The sequence below is a fragment of the Schistocerca serialis genome, chromosome 6 (genome assembly GCF_023864345.2).
Source record: "Schistocerca serialis cubense isolate TAMUIC-IGC-003099 chromosome 6, iqSchSeri2.2, whole genome shotgun sequence".
Classification (NCBI taxonomy): domain Eukaryota; kingdom Metazoa; phylum Arthropoda; class Insecta; order Orthoptera; family Acrididae; genus Schistocerca; species Schistocerca serialis.
In genome coordinates, this window is record NC_064643.1 from 334,426,395 (window position 1) to 334,440,468 (window position 14,074).

Below are 14,074 nucleotides of genomic sequence, written 5' to 3' on the forward strand. Positions count from 1 at the left end.
CATCACAAAAGCTATACTGTTAATGCATCCTGTCATCCAGGCCTCCCTCCCTTTGATGGTAGATGCACTGGCAACAGTGATAGGCAAACAGCAAACAGAACAGTGTTGGCAACCACTTGCATTTTTCAGCCACTAACTTTTACCAGCAGAACAAGGCTGGTCAACATACAATCACAAGCTGTACGTGAGATATGCCCCCATAAAAAAGCTCAAAGGGCAGCAGTTTATTTTGATCATTGACCACAGGCACTTGCCTTTCATCAGAAGCCAGACAAGGCATCACCATGACAGCTATGCCGCCTAGATTATATTGGCCAACTTATGACAGGTTATTCGCATTCAGGGTGATTTGAAACTTCCAGCAGATGCTCTCACTTACTCTGAAACTCTTACAACCACAATCAACTACAAAGCTTGTGATGAAGCAAGCTGTGATCTCTTTACTTCATCTCTTGTTTTGCCATCTGCCTCCTTAAATTAATTTCATTCTCATTTCTGCCTAATTACCATTAACATGCATGAGTATAATCTGCATTTCCATGAAAGAGGCTTAAGGAATATAGCACCAGGTCTAATTATGTGCTTAGTTTTGTGTATGAAATTAATTTTCCTAATTTATTTTGACCATAGGGTGAAATCAGTAATTGTTTCTTGACTTATAAACAAATATAAATTCTGTACTAATTATAAACATTTGGAAGAACTACTAGGATTCTTAAAGTATTTATTTGGCTCTATTCGAAAACATATTAGCAAAGCCAGTCCTTAATTAATTCCAAAATAATTGCCAGGTTTGTCAAAAAGTATTGTTTGTGTAACTATATCTATTAATTTCATTATTTAAACAAATAATTTGCCCTAACCTTTTGGTAGAAGGTACTGTTAAAAAGAAGGATTTTTTCCATGTATTCAGTTAATTGAATGAGTTATGTATTAATTGTAATTTCCGTAACTTAAACATCGAACAATGTATAGTTTCAGTGCCTATTATTCTAAGGATATACAAAGGACCATTTTTGGTCCTGAGACAGTTAGTCCAAGGCCGATTTTCGGACGTGAAACATGTATTGGTTAGATTAACAACAATGCATCAACTTAACAGTGGAATAAGTGTAACACATATAGGCCATATGTTAGAACAATTAATGACAATGTCTGTTTAATTTATTTGAAAAATAGTGTCACACGTACTGTATTATTCTGCAAGAACTGTGTGGTTAGGTTTTTATTGCTCACAGAGAATCAACAGCAAACTATTGTAGCACTATGATGATGTTGCCTGAAACCTATTAATGAGGCTTATCAACATGTACCAATAGTGAACTGGCCAAATAATTGTGTAATATTGGGGGGTTGTGATCAGTGAAAGTAAAGAACTGAAATACAGTTATGAAACTGTTGACTACATCATTTACAGTAGTCGCTGATGAACTGCCCCCCCCCCCCCCCCCCCCTCATTTTTCAGCCAGTATAACAATGCAGTACGTCAACACTGAGGACTCTCAACAAAGAAATAAACACTTTGAGCCAGAGCTACGTGCTTTACTGGAGTAACCAACTGATCTGCAATGTGTCCGAGTACCACCTGCAAATATATGGGTGTATTCTGAAGTTTCAATGGCAAAGATGTGACTGAAACTTCCTGGCAGATTAAAGCTGTGTGCCGGACCGAGACTCGAACTCTAGTCTCGGTCCGGCACACAGTTTTAATCTGCCAGGAAGTTTCATATCAGCGCACACTCCACTGCAGAGTGAAAATCTCATTCTGGAAAGATGTGACTGTTTGTCCTACTGCAGTTCTGACACAAAGCCATAGCTTCATTACATAACTTAGCACACCCAAGGGGCCACGATACACTGTATCTTGTGAAGTGCGCTTTTGTGTGGCTGAATATGGACAAAGATTGTAAAATGTTTGTCTCTCAGTATATAACTTGCCAGAGGGATAAAAATCTCTCAACATGTCAGAGCACCACTTGGCATGTCTCTACCACCTAATCAAAAATTTGAACACATCTATTTAATAAGGCCATCACCATCATTTCAAGGTTTCACTTAATGCCTTAAGGCCATCAACTGCTTTTCATATTGGCCAGAAGGTTTCCCTATTTGTAATATAACTGCTGATGCTGTAGCAACCACATTCTTTCAAGGTCCTTCATTTCACCACAGGTCAAGGCCAACAATCGAGTCCTGCTAGGTGTGAAGTACATACATACCACAGCTCACCACCTTGCAACTAAAGGACTCGTGGAATAACTATACAGGCAATTGAAGGCAGCATTAAGATATCACAATTTTCAACATTGGATGGAAGCACTGCCCACTGTGCTTCTAGGCCTCCACACACCCATCAAGGAGATTTCAAGGCCACAGTAGCTGATCTCCTTTATGCCAAACAACATTACTAACAGACAAATTCCTTCATCATATACCTACTGTGTCGAGGCATCTGTCACTGTGATGAAGCTGTGGGTACAAATTCAGTCAACTCCACATTGTTACACCACAAAGGCAACTCACTCATCATCCTTTCATGATAAAAATAATGACAACTCCATCTGTTACTGGTCATTATTTAAATCATAAATGACACATCTAATACAATGAAAAAAATTAAATCACCCTTTTATTTTCGAGCATCCAGCGTGTGATCAAGTATGATGCACTACACAAATCATTCCAACCCCAGTATGGTGGACCTTACCCAGCCCTCGCCAGGGATGGAAAGATGCTTAAGATCGATATTATGGGTACTCCCAACACAGTTTCCGGAGATTGCCTCAAGGGCCACATTTAGCAGCTCCCACATTAGTGTGAGCAACACAGCTACTCCACCTACTGGAAATATGGCACCCTCATCTACCATAAACCAACCTGTCAAAAATCAGCCACAACAATCAGCAGACGCCAAACTCATGGATACTGCAGCAAACATGACTATGGCACAATATGCAGCAAATGGCAGTCCACAAAATACAGGAACAGACTCCATGAAGCAAATGGCCATGCAATCAGGAAGCTACATTTGTTTCAACATCAAGTATCACTGACACTAGTGGGAGAGTAATGTAGTGATCGTATATTGCAGTGACGACTATGGGATGTCACACAGTGCTCAAAGTATTTATGTTTTGTGATATCGACCTCTAGACCAGTATCGTTCATTGTTAATGTTATGATCTTTGACCCTGCTCTCTTTGTGTCTGTGCACAATTATGACTTGTCCAATTGTATTGTGCTACTATGTTTCATTACAGTTTTTGATAATGAATTGCTTATTGGTGATTTCTGTCCTGTACCATATCATCATTAGGAATAAACTTACATGTTCATTGACATACATTTATTCTTTATTTTGTAGTAGTTAGTTATTCCCTGCTCTTGTAGAATAAATGTTGTATGCTACTTGGATATGATTCTTTAACAGTATCAATGCCCTGTGGGTGACTCTAATAAAACAAAACCTTAAAGGTAAGCAGATGCATAAAAACTAGCAGAAAGAACGCATGTATGCATGGGATGCCTGTGTCAACAAATTGCCTCATTGAGCAAGCAGTCTTCTATGGAACCCTGTCTTTGCTTGAAGTTTGTGTGATGGAAAGCAAACACACAAGGGAAAAACAAAGGCAACTGCAGGTAAAATAGTATCTGAATAACAGAGGAAGTGCAAAGTGACAACATTTTGTTTGCAAATTTCATGAGGAAGTCAGAGCCTGACTTTTCCATTTGGGAAACTTCAACACTTATAACCACATTTTGTTAGCAGTAACTGTGACTAATACACCAGTTACAAATATTTATTTCAAATTCCAAAACAAAAAATTTCATTGATTATTCCTACAACAGAAATATTTAAAGGAGGCTCTTAGTTGTAATTAACTTTTAATGTGTAATTTCTATTTTATTTGATTAAAAAGTTGTTTACAGAACTTTAATCATGAAAGATTACATGCAGATTAGCATCCTTGGATTCAACAAATTTGGGAATGTCAGTATGCCAGAATCCATTAGCACGGAGGTTGTATTTTCCAATTTTGTACTTTCTGCATCATCAATGTCCTTCTTTTCCATTTATGGTTGTTTATTGAGCAGTTACATGTAAGTTACCCCATCATTTCTTTTGTTCAGAGGCCAGGCTCCTCGATTGTGCTGTTAAGATGCCCAGCATGAATATTTGTCCACAGTTTTCATACATTTTTTGCAGTCACAACAATTAATTTTATATATGTCTGGAGATGTCACGACTTTTTAAAAGAAAGAAAAAGAACCTATATAGGTCAAACAAGCAGAAATTTAAAAATCAGACACAGAGAACATACCAAACACAGTGACACAAACCCGTCCACAGTCTTCAACCACATGCAGAGAGAAAACCAAAAAGTAAACCAGATCAAAAATGCAATACAAATTCTGTACATTACAGTAGAAGGCACAATAATGAATTTTTAGAAGAAACAGCAATCTACATACAGACCTGCAAATATCCAGGTATGATAAGTAAGCCATCTATGTAACATTATAACATTGTTGACTTAGCTTTCAAACTTACAGAAAATATTAAGTAAGTCTTAGAAAATATTATCAGCAACAAATTCCACTACTGAGACATTTCATAGCTAGAGAATAATTTCGTCTGAGCTACATCTATGAAACACAGCACTACAAGGTATTAGCATTAATGAAGTGAAGTGTTACAACAGATATATACAAAATTGTTGTTCATTACAAAATAGACATAGCTATATGCAATAACAACTCTATATTTTGCAGACAGGTTGATAATGGCCATGGAGCCGAAATAAGCTTTAGCACCAGAAAATAATATCTTAATAAAAAGTTTTCAAATATAGTGGAGCTTTGGCCTCCAATACGTATAATGTCCTTACAAGACATCTACAGCACTGCAAGTGCAGAAGAATTCAAAATTTCATATTTATCAATGAGAAATAAACTACGTACAACACGTAGTATTAATTTATGTCATGAATATGCTCAGTTTTTTCACTTCTTCACCTTTTTTTGTGCCCAAGCATGTGAAGACTGGTTGATGTTAGAGATGCTGATACAGTTTGCTGGAGAAAGAACTTGAAAAACAGGAATACCACCCAGAACTCTAGGTTTACAGGAGGAAAAACAAGACAGAATCAGTGTTTCTTGCTAAGTGAAAATTATAGATCCTTGGCTTAGAAAGCCTTTGTATGTTGCCAATCTCCAGCAAACAAAATGCCTTTTCTATCATCATCAAGTTATCTATCAGATACGACACTAGAACAGTGGTAAGCGATACACACATGGTCTTTGGCTGCTTGTAGTTTTTTATGTAACATTTCATCGGATATAAAATTCCAAGCTCCATTAAGGCAATCGTAGCATTATTTATTTAATATTGGGATGGGTAATTTTGGTAAATCAGTGTTGGAAATGTTTCCACATTTTTTTGTTTTGATGGATACTGTTCTTCTTCTTTTAATTTAATTCTACTACTGTTTGCAATGATTCATTTTTCTCATCATTTATTGCACCACAATAGTAAGATTTTACTCGCGTTGCCTTTGTTCGCATAACTTTTAATCAATGAGCTATCCATGAACAACTTGTATCTTGCCTTAACAGCTTCAATTTTGGCAGTTTCTGTCTCCTTACTTTCAACTACACACACACACACACACACACACACACACACACAAACACACACACACACACACACACACACCTGTATACCTTGCTAAATTAACACGTCTGGAGAAATAACGGAAATTTGGAAGTATATGAAAGGTACAAGCAGTGCTGAAGCTGTGAGGCCAGGTCATGAGTAGCACTTGGATAATTCAGTCACTTTGGACATTGCTTGCAAAAAGGCGAAATTTGTGGTTCAAGTACCAGAGTGCCATACAGTTTTAATCTGTTAGGAAGTTTCAAAAACAGTGTGACCGCACGCACACGCGCACACACACACACACACACACACACACACACACACACACACACACACCACTGTAGGGGGGGGGGGAGTTATTTTTAGTAGGACGGCCATTTGGATATCTTATTTATGTTATTGTCCTCAAAATATATAGCTATATGTCAAGTGTGTGTGTGTGTGTGTGTGTGTGTGTGTGTGTGGGTGTGTGTGTGGTTTTCTTTCCCCCCTACTTTGAACGTGAATTTTGGTTCAAAATTGTGATCTGAAAACAATTGTTTCGGTATGATGGGTAATTAAGCTTCAAAAATTAATTTTTAGCAAACTTCAATGAATGATAAGCTAACATCTTATATATGCTAGGTGTCGTGCCCTATTTGTACAAAATGAAGTTCAGATAGTGTGAAACTGGATTCTGAATACACAGTTCTCACTTTTCCAATATTCTGTTTATTTTTTGTAGTATTTTCCAAAATGCAATTCTTGGTTCTGAAATTATATTTTAATGTACACACTTCAATCTGTTAGTCATTAAAAAATTTAATATTCCAATAATTATTGCTCTTACTATGTAGTGTTGAAGATTCCAGAAATTATAGTTTTGATTCTTCTGTTACAAAATTTACTAGCTAGGGAAAAGATAAAAAAAAAACTTTTCTGAGATGTAACAAATACAAAAATACTGGAAACATAAAATCACTTGTATTGGGAGGTACAAAATAACTTTTTAAAAATTCTGCTGAAATAACAACCTACATGAATAATTTAGGAGTAAAGAACACCATTCACTCAGTGATTATCTCAATCATATTATAAAATTTATTTAAATACAGTCTTTAATAACAGTAATATTCACAGTTATTAAGGCAATGCATATAAACTCTAATGCCTCACTGTACAGACTTTGAATTTGCTGGCAAGATGTCAGCAAACAACTTCTGAACTCTTCTTTTCCCCTCTTGAGCAGCTACCCAATCTGCCCGACGGTGGCAAAATGTATCAAGGGCATAACGTGACCACACACCAAATCCAAAATTGTCTGCAATAACTTTACTTCGGGAGTTGCTCAATTCTGTTGCAATCATCTCCCGAAGCTTACAGGGCAGTACTGCCCACAATGCATCAAGTGCGCGAGAGCCATGCTTTGAACATGACAGGGTCACAAAATTACCCTAGAAAAGAGGCACCAAATGTATCACGGAACAGACCATTTATAACAAAGATGATTATCAATGAAAAACAGGAAATGAACTTGTAATAATGATTAACATGTTATCTACAAGTATTTCAGTATGAAAATTCAGAATGTGTGTGCATAATTAATTATGGTTTGGAGCGTTGAAGTTTCAAAATATGTAATCTCTACATAAATTATTTGTTGAATGAATACCGCTGGTGAACAACTACAGGTACTTCATGGCATGTAGGTACTAGTCATCCCTGCAGATGATCAAACAAATTCTACATTGTTCTTTCAAAAATCACCATTTTCCTCATGATCCTAACCTTATACATGTCCTTTCCTCTCACATTTGGATATTTGGATTTCTGTCATATTATTGGCTACTAACTTAAAAACATTCATATTTCAGATCACATCAATTTAATACCTACACTCAAAAAAATTAGAGACGTAAAATTAGGATTTTAGTAACAGAAGTACCTATTATAAGAGCAATGTATATACGGAGAAATACTTTGAAAACAGGAGAATTTAGAAAAATGACAGAAAAATCAAAGCATGGAGAAAAACAATCAAGATTCAAATCTTGTGTTGTAATGTCACATTACCTTACCTCATTTTGTATTTTATTTTTCATACTTTTCTGCTTCTTACACATTCGTCAAGTTAAGGTGTATTATCTTAGCCCTCATACAGTCACTATTCCAGACCATGCACAGTGATTTCATTCACTTAGAAATACCAACACATTCCATCCTCATCTGATTTGACACAAAACTTTTCAGTGTCGTCTTTCATATTAATATCCTCCTCAACCTCCCAATAACATGCCAAACAATCCAGGTTTCATTTCTATGTTAAATATGTATCTCCTCATTCATAAAACTTTCACGAGGTATACTCAGAGGTCTGTTTGCACTTGAAAATTTCTTTTTCCAGGATAATCATAACAAATTCTGGATAGTTCTGTAAATACCAAGCTCCCTCCCCATCACAGAAGCTCTCACTTTCACTTACTTGATTTACACTCTTGCTCATAAATTAAGGATAATTGCAGAATGTGGTGCCACACAACATGGCACTATACAAAACTGGCGCTAATAGCATAAGCACGTAGGGAACACACATGACACAGATCTGCAAGTCTACGGTGTTGGTGATAAGTTGAGAAAACCGTCCCGAAATACTTATGCTACAAAATGCCACTGTTTCCTGCACATGTACCCCAACATCAATATGGGATATGATCACCATGCACTCGTACACAGGCCGCACAACGGGTTGCCATACTCTGGATCAGGTAGTCGAGCAGCTGCTGGGGTATAGCCTCCCATTCTTGCACCAGAGCCTGTTGGCACTCCTGAAGTGTCATTGTTGTTGTTGTTGTTGTTGTGGTCTTCAGTCCTGAGACTGGTTTGATGCAGCTCTCCATACTACCCTATCCTGTGCAAGCTTCTTCATCTCCCAGTACTTACTGCAGCCTACATTCTTCTGAATCTGCTTAGTGTATTCATCTCTGGCCTCTCTCTACAATTTTTACTCTCCACACTGCCCTCCAATGCTAAATTTGTGATCCCTTGATGCCTCAGAACATGTCCTACCAACCGGTCCCTTCTTCTTGTCAAGTTGTGCCACAAACTCCTCTTCTCCCCAATTCTATTCAATACCTCCTCATTAGTTATGTGATCTACCCATCTAATCTTCAGCATTCTTCTGTAACACCACTTTTCGAAAGCTTCTATTCTCTTCTTGTCCAAACTATTTATCGCCCATGTTTCACTTCCATACATGGCTACACTCCATATAAATACTTTCAGAAAAGACTTCCTGACACTTAAATCTATACTCGATGTTAACAAATTTCTCTTCTTCAGAAACGTTTTCCTTGCCATTGCCAGTCTACATTTTATATCCTCTCTACTTCGACCGTCATCAGCTGTTTTCCTCCCCAAATAGCAAAACTCATTTACTACTTTAAGTGTCTCATTTCCTAATCTAATTCCCTCAGCATCACCCGACTTAATTCGACTACATTCCATTATCCTTGTTTTTCTTTTGTTGATGCTCATCTTATATCCTCCTTTCAAGACACTGTCCATTCCGTTCAACTGCTCTTCCAAGTCCTTTGCTGTCTCTGGCAGAATTACAATGTCATCGGCAAACCTGTCATCGGCAAACCTCAAAGTTTTTATTTCTTCTCCATGGAGTTCAATACCTACTCTGAATTTTTCTTTTGTTTCCTTTACTGCTTGTTCAACATACAGATTGAATAACATTGGGGAGAGTCCCGAGCAAGGCTACCTGCAATACTTCTTGGCCATCTGCAGGCAATGGTGAGATATTGGTCTTCTTGTGCTTTTGTATACTGTAACGTCCCATACTGTAGCGCAAGGACAGGTTTCCTGTCTGCTGGAATCACTACCATGATCTTGAAATGACACTGTGGCACACAGAGGGCCCGTGCTACGACCCGCTGTGTTCGACCAGCCTCCAGTGGCCCTAGCATTCTACCCCTCATAACGTCATCAATATGTGTTTTTTGAGCCATTTTCAACACACTGTCACCATTAGCACGTTTAAAAACGTCTGCACACTTACTCGCTGTGCCATACTCTGACATGCACCAACACACCTCTACGTATGTGAACTGCTGCCAGCGCCACAGTGTGACGACCACAGGTCAAATGCACCGCATGGTCATACCCCGAGGTGATTTAAACCAGTAAACCACCCACCAGAGCGTTGTTTCACCAGTCATCAGCATTATCCTTAATTTATGAGCATGAGTGTAGAAATTGGTCATGAACGTTTATACGAGATTATGGTTGCTGAAGTGAATGACAGCAGACTTAGTCATTTTGTGGCAATATTTTCAGATACTCTTTTACTTCAGTTTAATCTCCCATTAATAGAGGGTGTGGCAGAACCGAATAAGCAGTTTTAAGGGGCAATAGAAAGTAAATCTGGATGTACAGAGAAAAAATATTTTTTTTTTCCTAAATTAGTGCAATATTCATTTAGTTTCAAAAATAATGTCCTCAAGACGGCGGCTGCTAGCGTCAATACATTTTTGTAGACGATCCCTGAAGTTTTGAACAGCTCTTGCACACGTATCATGGGGTATGGCATTCACTTTGTTAATAATATGCACTTTTAACTCTGGTAGGGTGAGAGGGCAGCTTTTGAAAACCTTTTCCTTCAGGTATCCCCACAGAAAGTAGTCACAAATGCTCAAATCTTGGGAACCCGCAGGCAACCCGACATCATCCCTCAAAGAGACAAGGCGTCCCGGAAAAATTTCTCTCAAAACATCAAGTGAAATTAGAACTGTGTGAGCAGTGGCTAGATCTTGTTGGAACCACAAGCCCCCCAGTCCATGTTCTTCAACAATCTCGTCTATTCTAGGTTGCAGAAAATTTTGCAACATTAAAACATAACGTGTGGAATTCACTGTCACTATCATTCCTTCCTCCTCAAAAAAGTAAGGGCCTACCACGCCAAATTGTGATATGGCACACCACACTGTCACTTTAGGAGAATGTTGCAGTTTTTCATGAATAATTTGGGGGTTATTTTCAGTGCAGTAGTGAAAGTTTTGCTTATTCACGCACCCACTAAAGCTCGTTGCGTAGCGGTCACAGATCTGTTGTTTTCATAATAAGAGCGAATGTCAAAATCACAATGTGCACTGGTCCAGACCATGTTGGCTACTCAAATGGGGTCAATAATAATAATAATAATAATAATGAGTGTATGGCATTGGTGGCCGGGAGACCTCTCGCGGGGCGGTTCGGCCGCCACTCCACAAGTTCTTTAACGCCACTACGGCGACGTGCGAGTGAATGAGGATGAAATGATGATGAAAGACACACAACACCCAGTCATCTCGAGGCAGAGAAAACCCCTGACCCTGCCGGGAATTGAACCCAGGACCCCGTGCGCGGGAAGCAAGAACGCTACTGCAAGACCACGAGCCACTGACAATGGGGTCAATGACTGAATAAAGGCAGACTACGTGAAACTGCATACCCCCAACATAGTCCCAGCGGTAATCGATCCGAAATGTTTAGTCGGTTCTGCCACACCCTGTAATTGATCGCTTCTATTATGAAAGACCTCCAATATGCCCCCTTCAAACGAAGAAATGATAGTGTTGTGTGTGTGTGTGTGTGTGTGTGTGTGTGTGTGTGTGTCAAGAGTACTTTTTTTTACAAATAGCCAGCTCTAACACACAGACAGTACTGAAAACAAGATATTGATGATGATGTATCACACTCATAATGTTAACTTCTATTTACTTATAATCATCATGGTAAGAATTTAGGTATCACTTCATAAACATTTATTTGTAAAGGCTGTCGATTTCCATATTTTTGCTGACTTAATGCTGTCTACCTTATCAAAGGATTTATTCTGACACCTTTTATAACAAAGTCCCATAATTTTTTAAATCCCTTTGCTAGGTGTGCTGAAAAGTAATGGCTCTGAATTTTTTTTTGTAAAAACTCTTAAAGCTTTTTAAATAAAAACAAACATTACTTATATTCTATATCTTTATTCTTCATGACTACATATTTGCAGCCATCTGCTGTTAGAGAGCTTTGAATTGTAGTGTGTAAGGCTAATATGTCCGTGCATGAGAAACAGTGTGCTGTAAGCGTACTTCGAATTCGAAGAGTCTGTCCACATACAGAGCACCCTCTCCATCAGCACGAAAATGCCACACCACACATGAGTGCTGCAACATCCGTAACTGTTTACCGTCTTGGGTTCACTGTCATTGATCATCCTCCAAATGGTCCTAACTTAGCCCCATCCTATTTCATCTGTTTTCAAAACTTAAGCACCACCATCAAAGACTTCATTTTAATCGCAACGAAGCAGAGGTGAGGTGATTATTCCATCAACAAAGTCAAACATTCTACAGTGACAGTATCCACATCCTGGTCTCTAGTGGAGACAAATGTGTTCATTGCCAGGATATGTTCAGAAATAAATATGTAGACATGATGAATAAAGATGCAGAATGTTAATAACATTTATTTTATTTAAAAATTTTTAAGTTTTTTCACAAACAAATGGATGCATTGCTTTAGAGCATACCCTCATATTTTATTATATGGTTCATAGTATATGAGAAATTGCTGTCTAAGACTCCCATATTTGACATTTTGTCATTCCTTCTGCAATTTGTGCACCATGATGTTACAAGTATGCTCTAACATTTTTCTCTTATCCTCATTTCATTAAAGTTGCCAATCTGATTGTCAGCATTATCACTATCAGTGCTTGCACTTAAAGGTTACTGCACACACTGCTTTTGTCTGGGATTATCCAGTTAATTCCTGTTTTCCAAACTGTGTCCAAGTCCACCACCCCAAATGATTGCACTGATGGATGTGTTAAAATTTCTTTTGCTGCATTCCTCTATTTTTGTTTCTTTGTTTTTAACTTTAAGAGATCATTTCCTTTACAGCCTGAAATTTATACTTACTCTTCCCCAGAAGTTCACAAAGCAATAACAGTTTATTGTAAAATTTCATTGTTCCAATATGTGAGTTTGCCCCAATAGAACTTCTGTTTCTGGTAATACCACCTAACTGCAAGGTCACTGATGTTTCACCTTTGAAGTTAAAAATTTATCCAAATGAGGAAGTAAAATTGTGTATTAAGATCATTAAAAAGCTCTACACTCCTTCCCATGATGCACTCCAGCATGCAAGGAAAGCTGAATCGTTTTTATATAGTAATGAAAGTGAAAAACTTCATAAATGATTACTAAATTTGTCTACAAATTTAAACATAAAGAGAATCACGCAATATTACAAATAATTTATCCGTATACTAACAACAGCAGCAGCTTCCCATGTAACCCTGAAAAGCATTTTTAGCTCCAAACCTTTTGTCTCTATAGTTAAATGAGGCATAATCTATTCCATAAGAGAATGATTTTGTAGCCTTTTGTTTAGATATACACATGCTCCTGCTTAATAAGCAGCCTTTCATCTTTATTTGTTGGTAATAAACTTACAACAATCAAATATGGACTGCAAAAACTGAACAAAATTGTTCACTGCAAAGTTGAAACATTCTCAAAACTATCTTGGTGACATCAATGCACAAACACAGCAAGGACAAGAATTTGAGATGGATATATGTCAAAATTAAGCACATTTAAGGACAAACAAAACTGGGGAAGATGGTCAAACCAATATAAGATAAACTACTGTTATTAAAATCATTCTCCCTTTTAGAGGCATTCATTTTCATTTGTTTTAAATGAAAGGGAAAGCTCAGATAAGATCAATTTTACTAAAGAAACTACATGCAGATAGGCCTACGAATATATACAGGAAAGGAAGGTGGAAAAACAAATATAAATCAAAATAAATGCCAGCAAGCAAGTTAAAGTTTACCGTATTTACTCGAATCTAAACCGCACCTGAAAAATGAGACTCGAAATCAAGGAAAAAAAATTTTCCCCGAATCTAAGCCGCATCTGAAATTTGAGACTCGAAATTCAAGGGGAGAGAAAAGTTTTAGGCCGCACCTCCAAATCGAAACAAAGTTGGTCCATTGTAATATGAGACACAATTTAAGTCGAATGAATGACGATACAGCTACAGTAGTTTGGTTCGAGTCGTTAGCTTAGCAGTTAAGCTTTACCAGGTAGCCATTGCTACGCGTCAGGCGCTCCGTCCGAATTTATATGGCTACCCTTCCTTTTTCACGCGCTTCGTCTGGTTTGAATTGATTGCTTATTTTTCTTTGATCTGATAAGTGCCGTTCTCTTTGTTATAGGTGTTTTCGTCACTCTAAGCTGAAAATGCATTATTGTATTGTGTCATGCATTGTTTGTCGCATTTTGATAATGAGTGTTTACGACCTGTCACCGCTTGCTTTTGTGCGCGCTACCGACGCTTCCAATTTTTTTTAAAAAAGAGAGAGAGAGAGAGAGAGAGAGAGAGAGA

At 37.8% G+C, this 14,074-nt stretch overlaps 1 protein-coding gene across 1 annotated transcript in view; it reads right to left on the bottom strand.

Annotated features, from left to right (window-relative positions):
* Window positions 1–6,716: 6,716 nt before the first annotated feature.
* Window positions 6,717–14,074, bottom strand: part of LOC126484295 (nucleolar protein 9) — a 57,651-nt gene continuing 50,293 nt past the window's right edge. Inside the window, exon 8 of the mRNA XM_050107722.1 lies at window positions 6,717–7,092. Within this exon, the coding sequence (XP_049963679.1) occupies window positions 6,811–7,092 (282 nt within the window). The 3' untranslated portion in view covers window positions 6,717–6,810. The remainder of the gene's footprint in view (window positions 7,093–14,074) is intronic.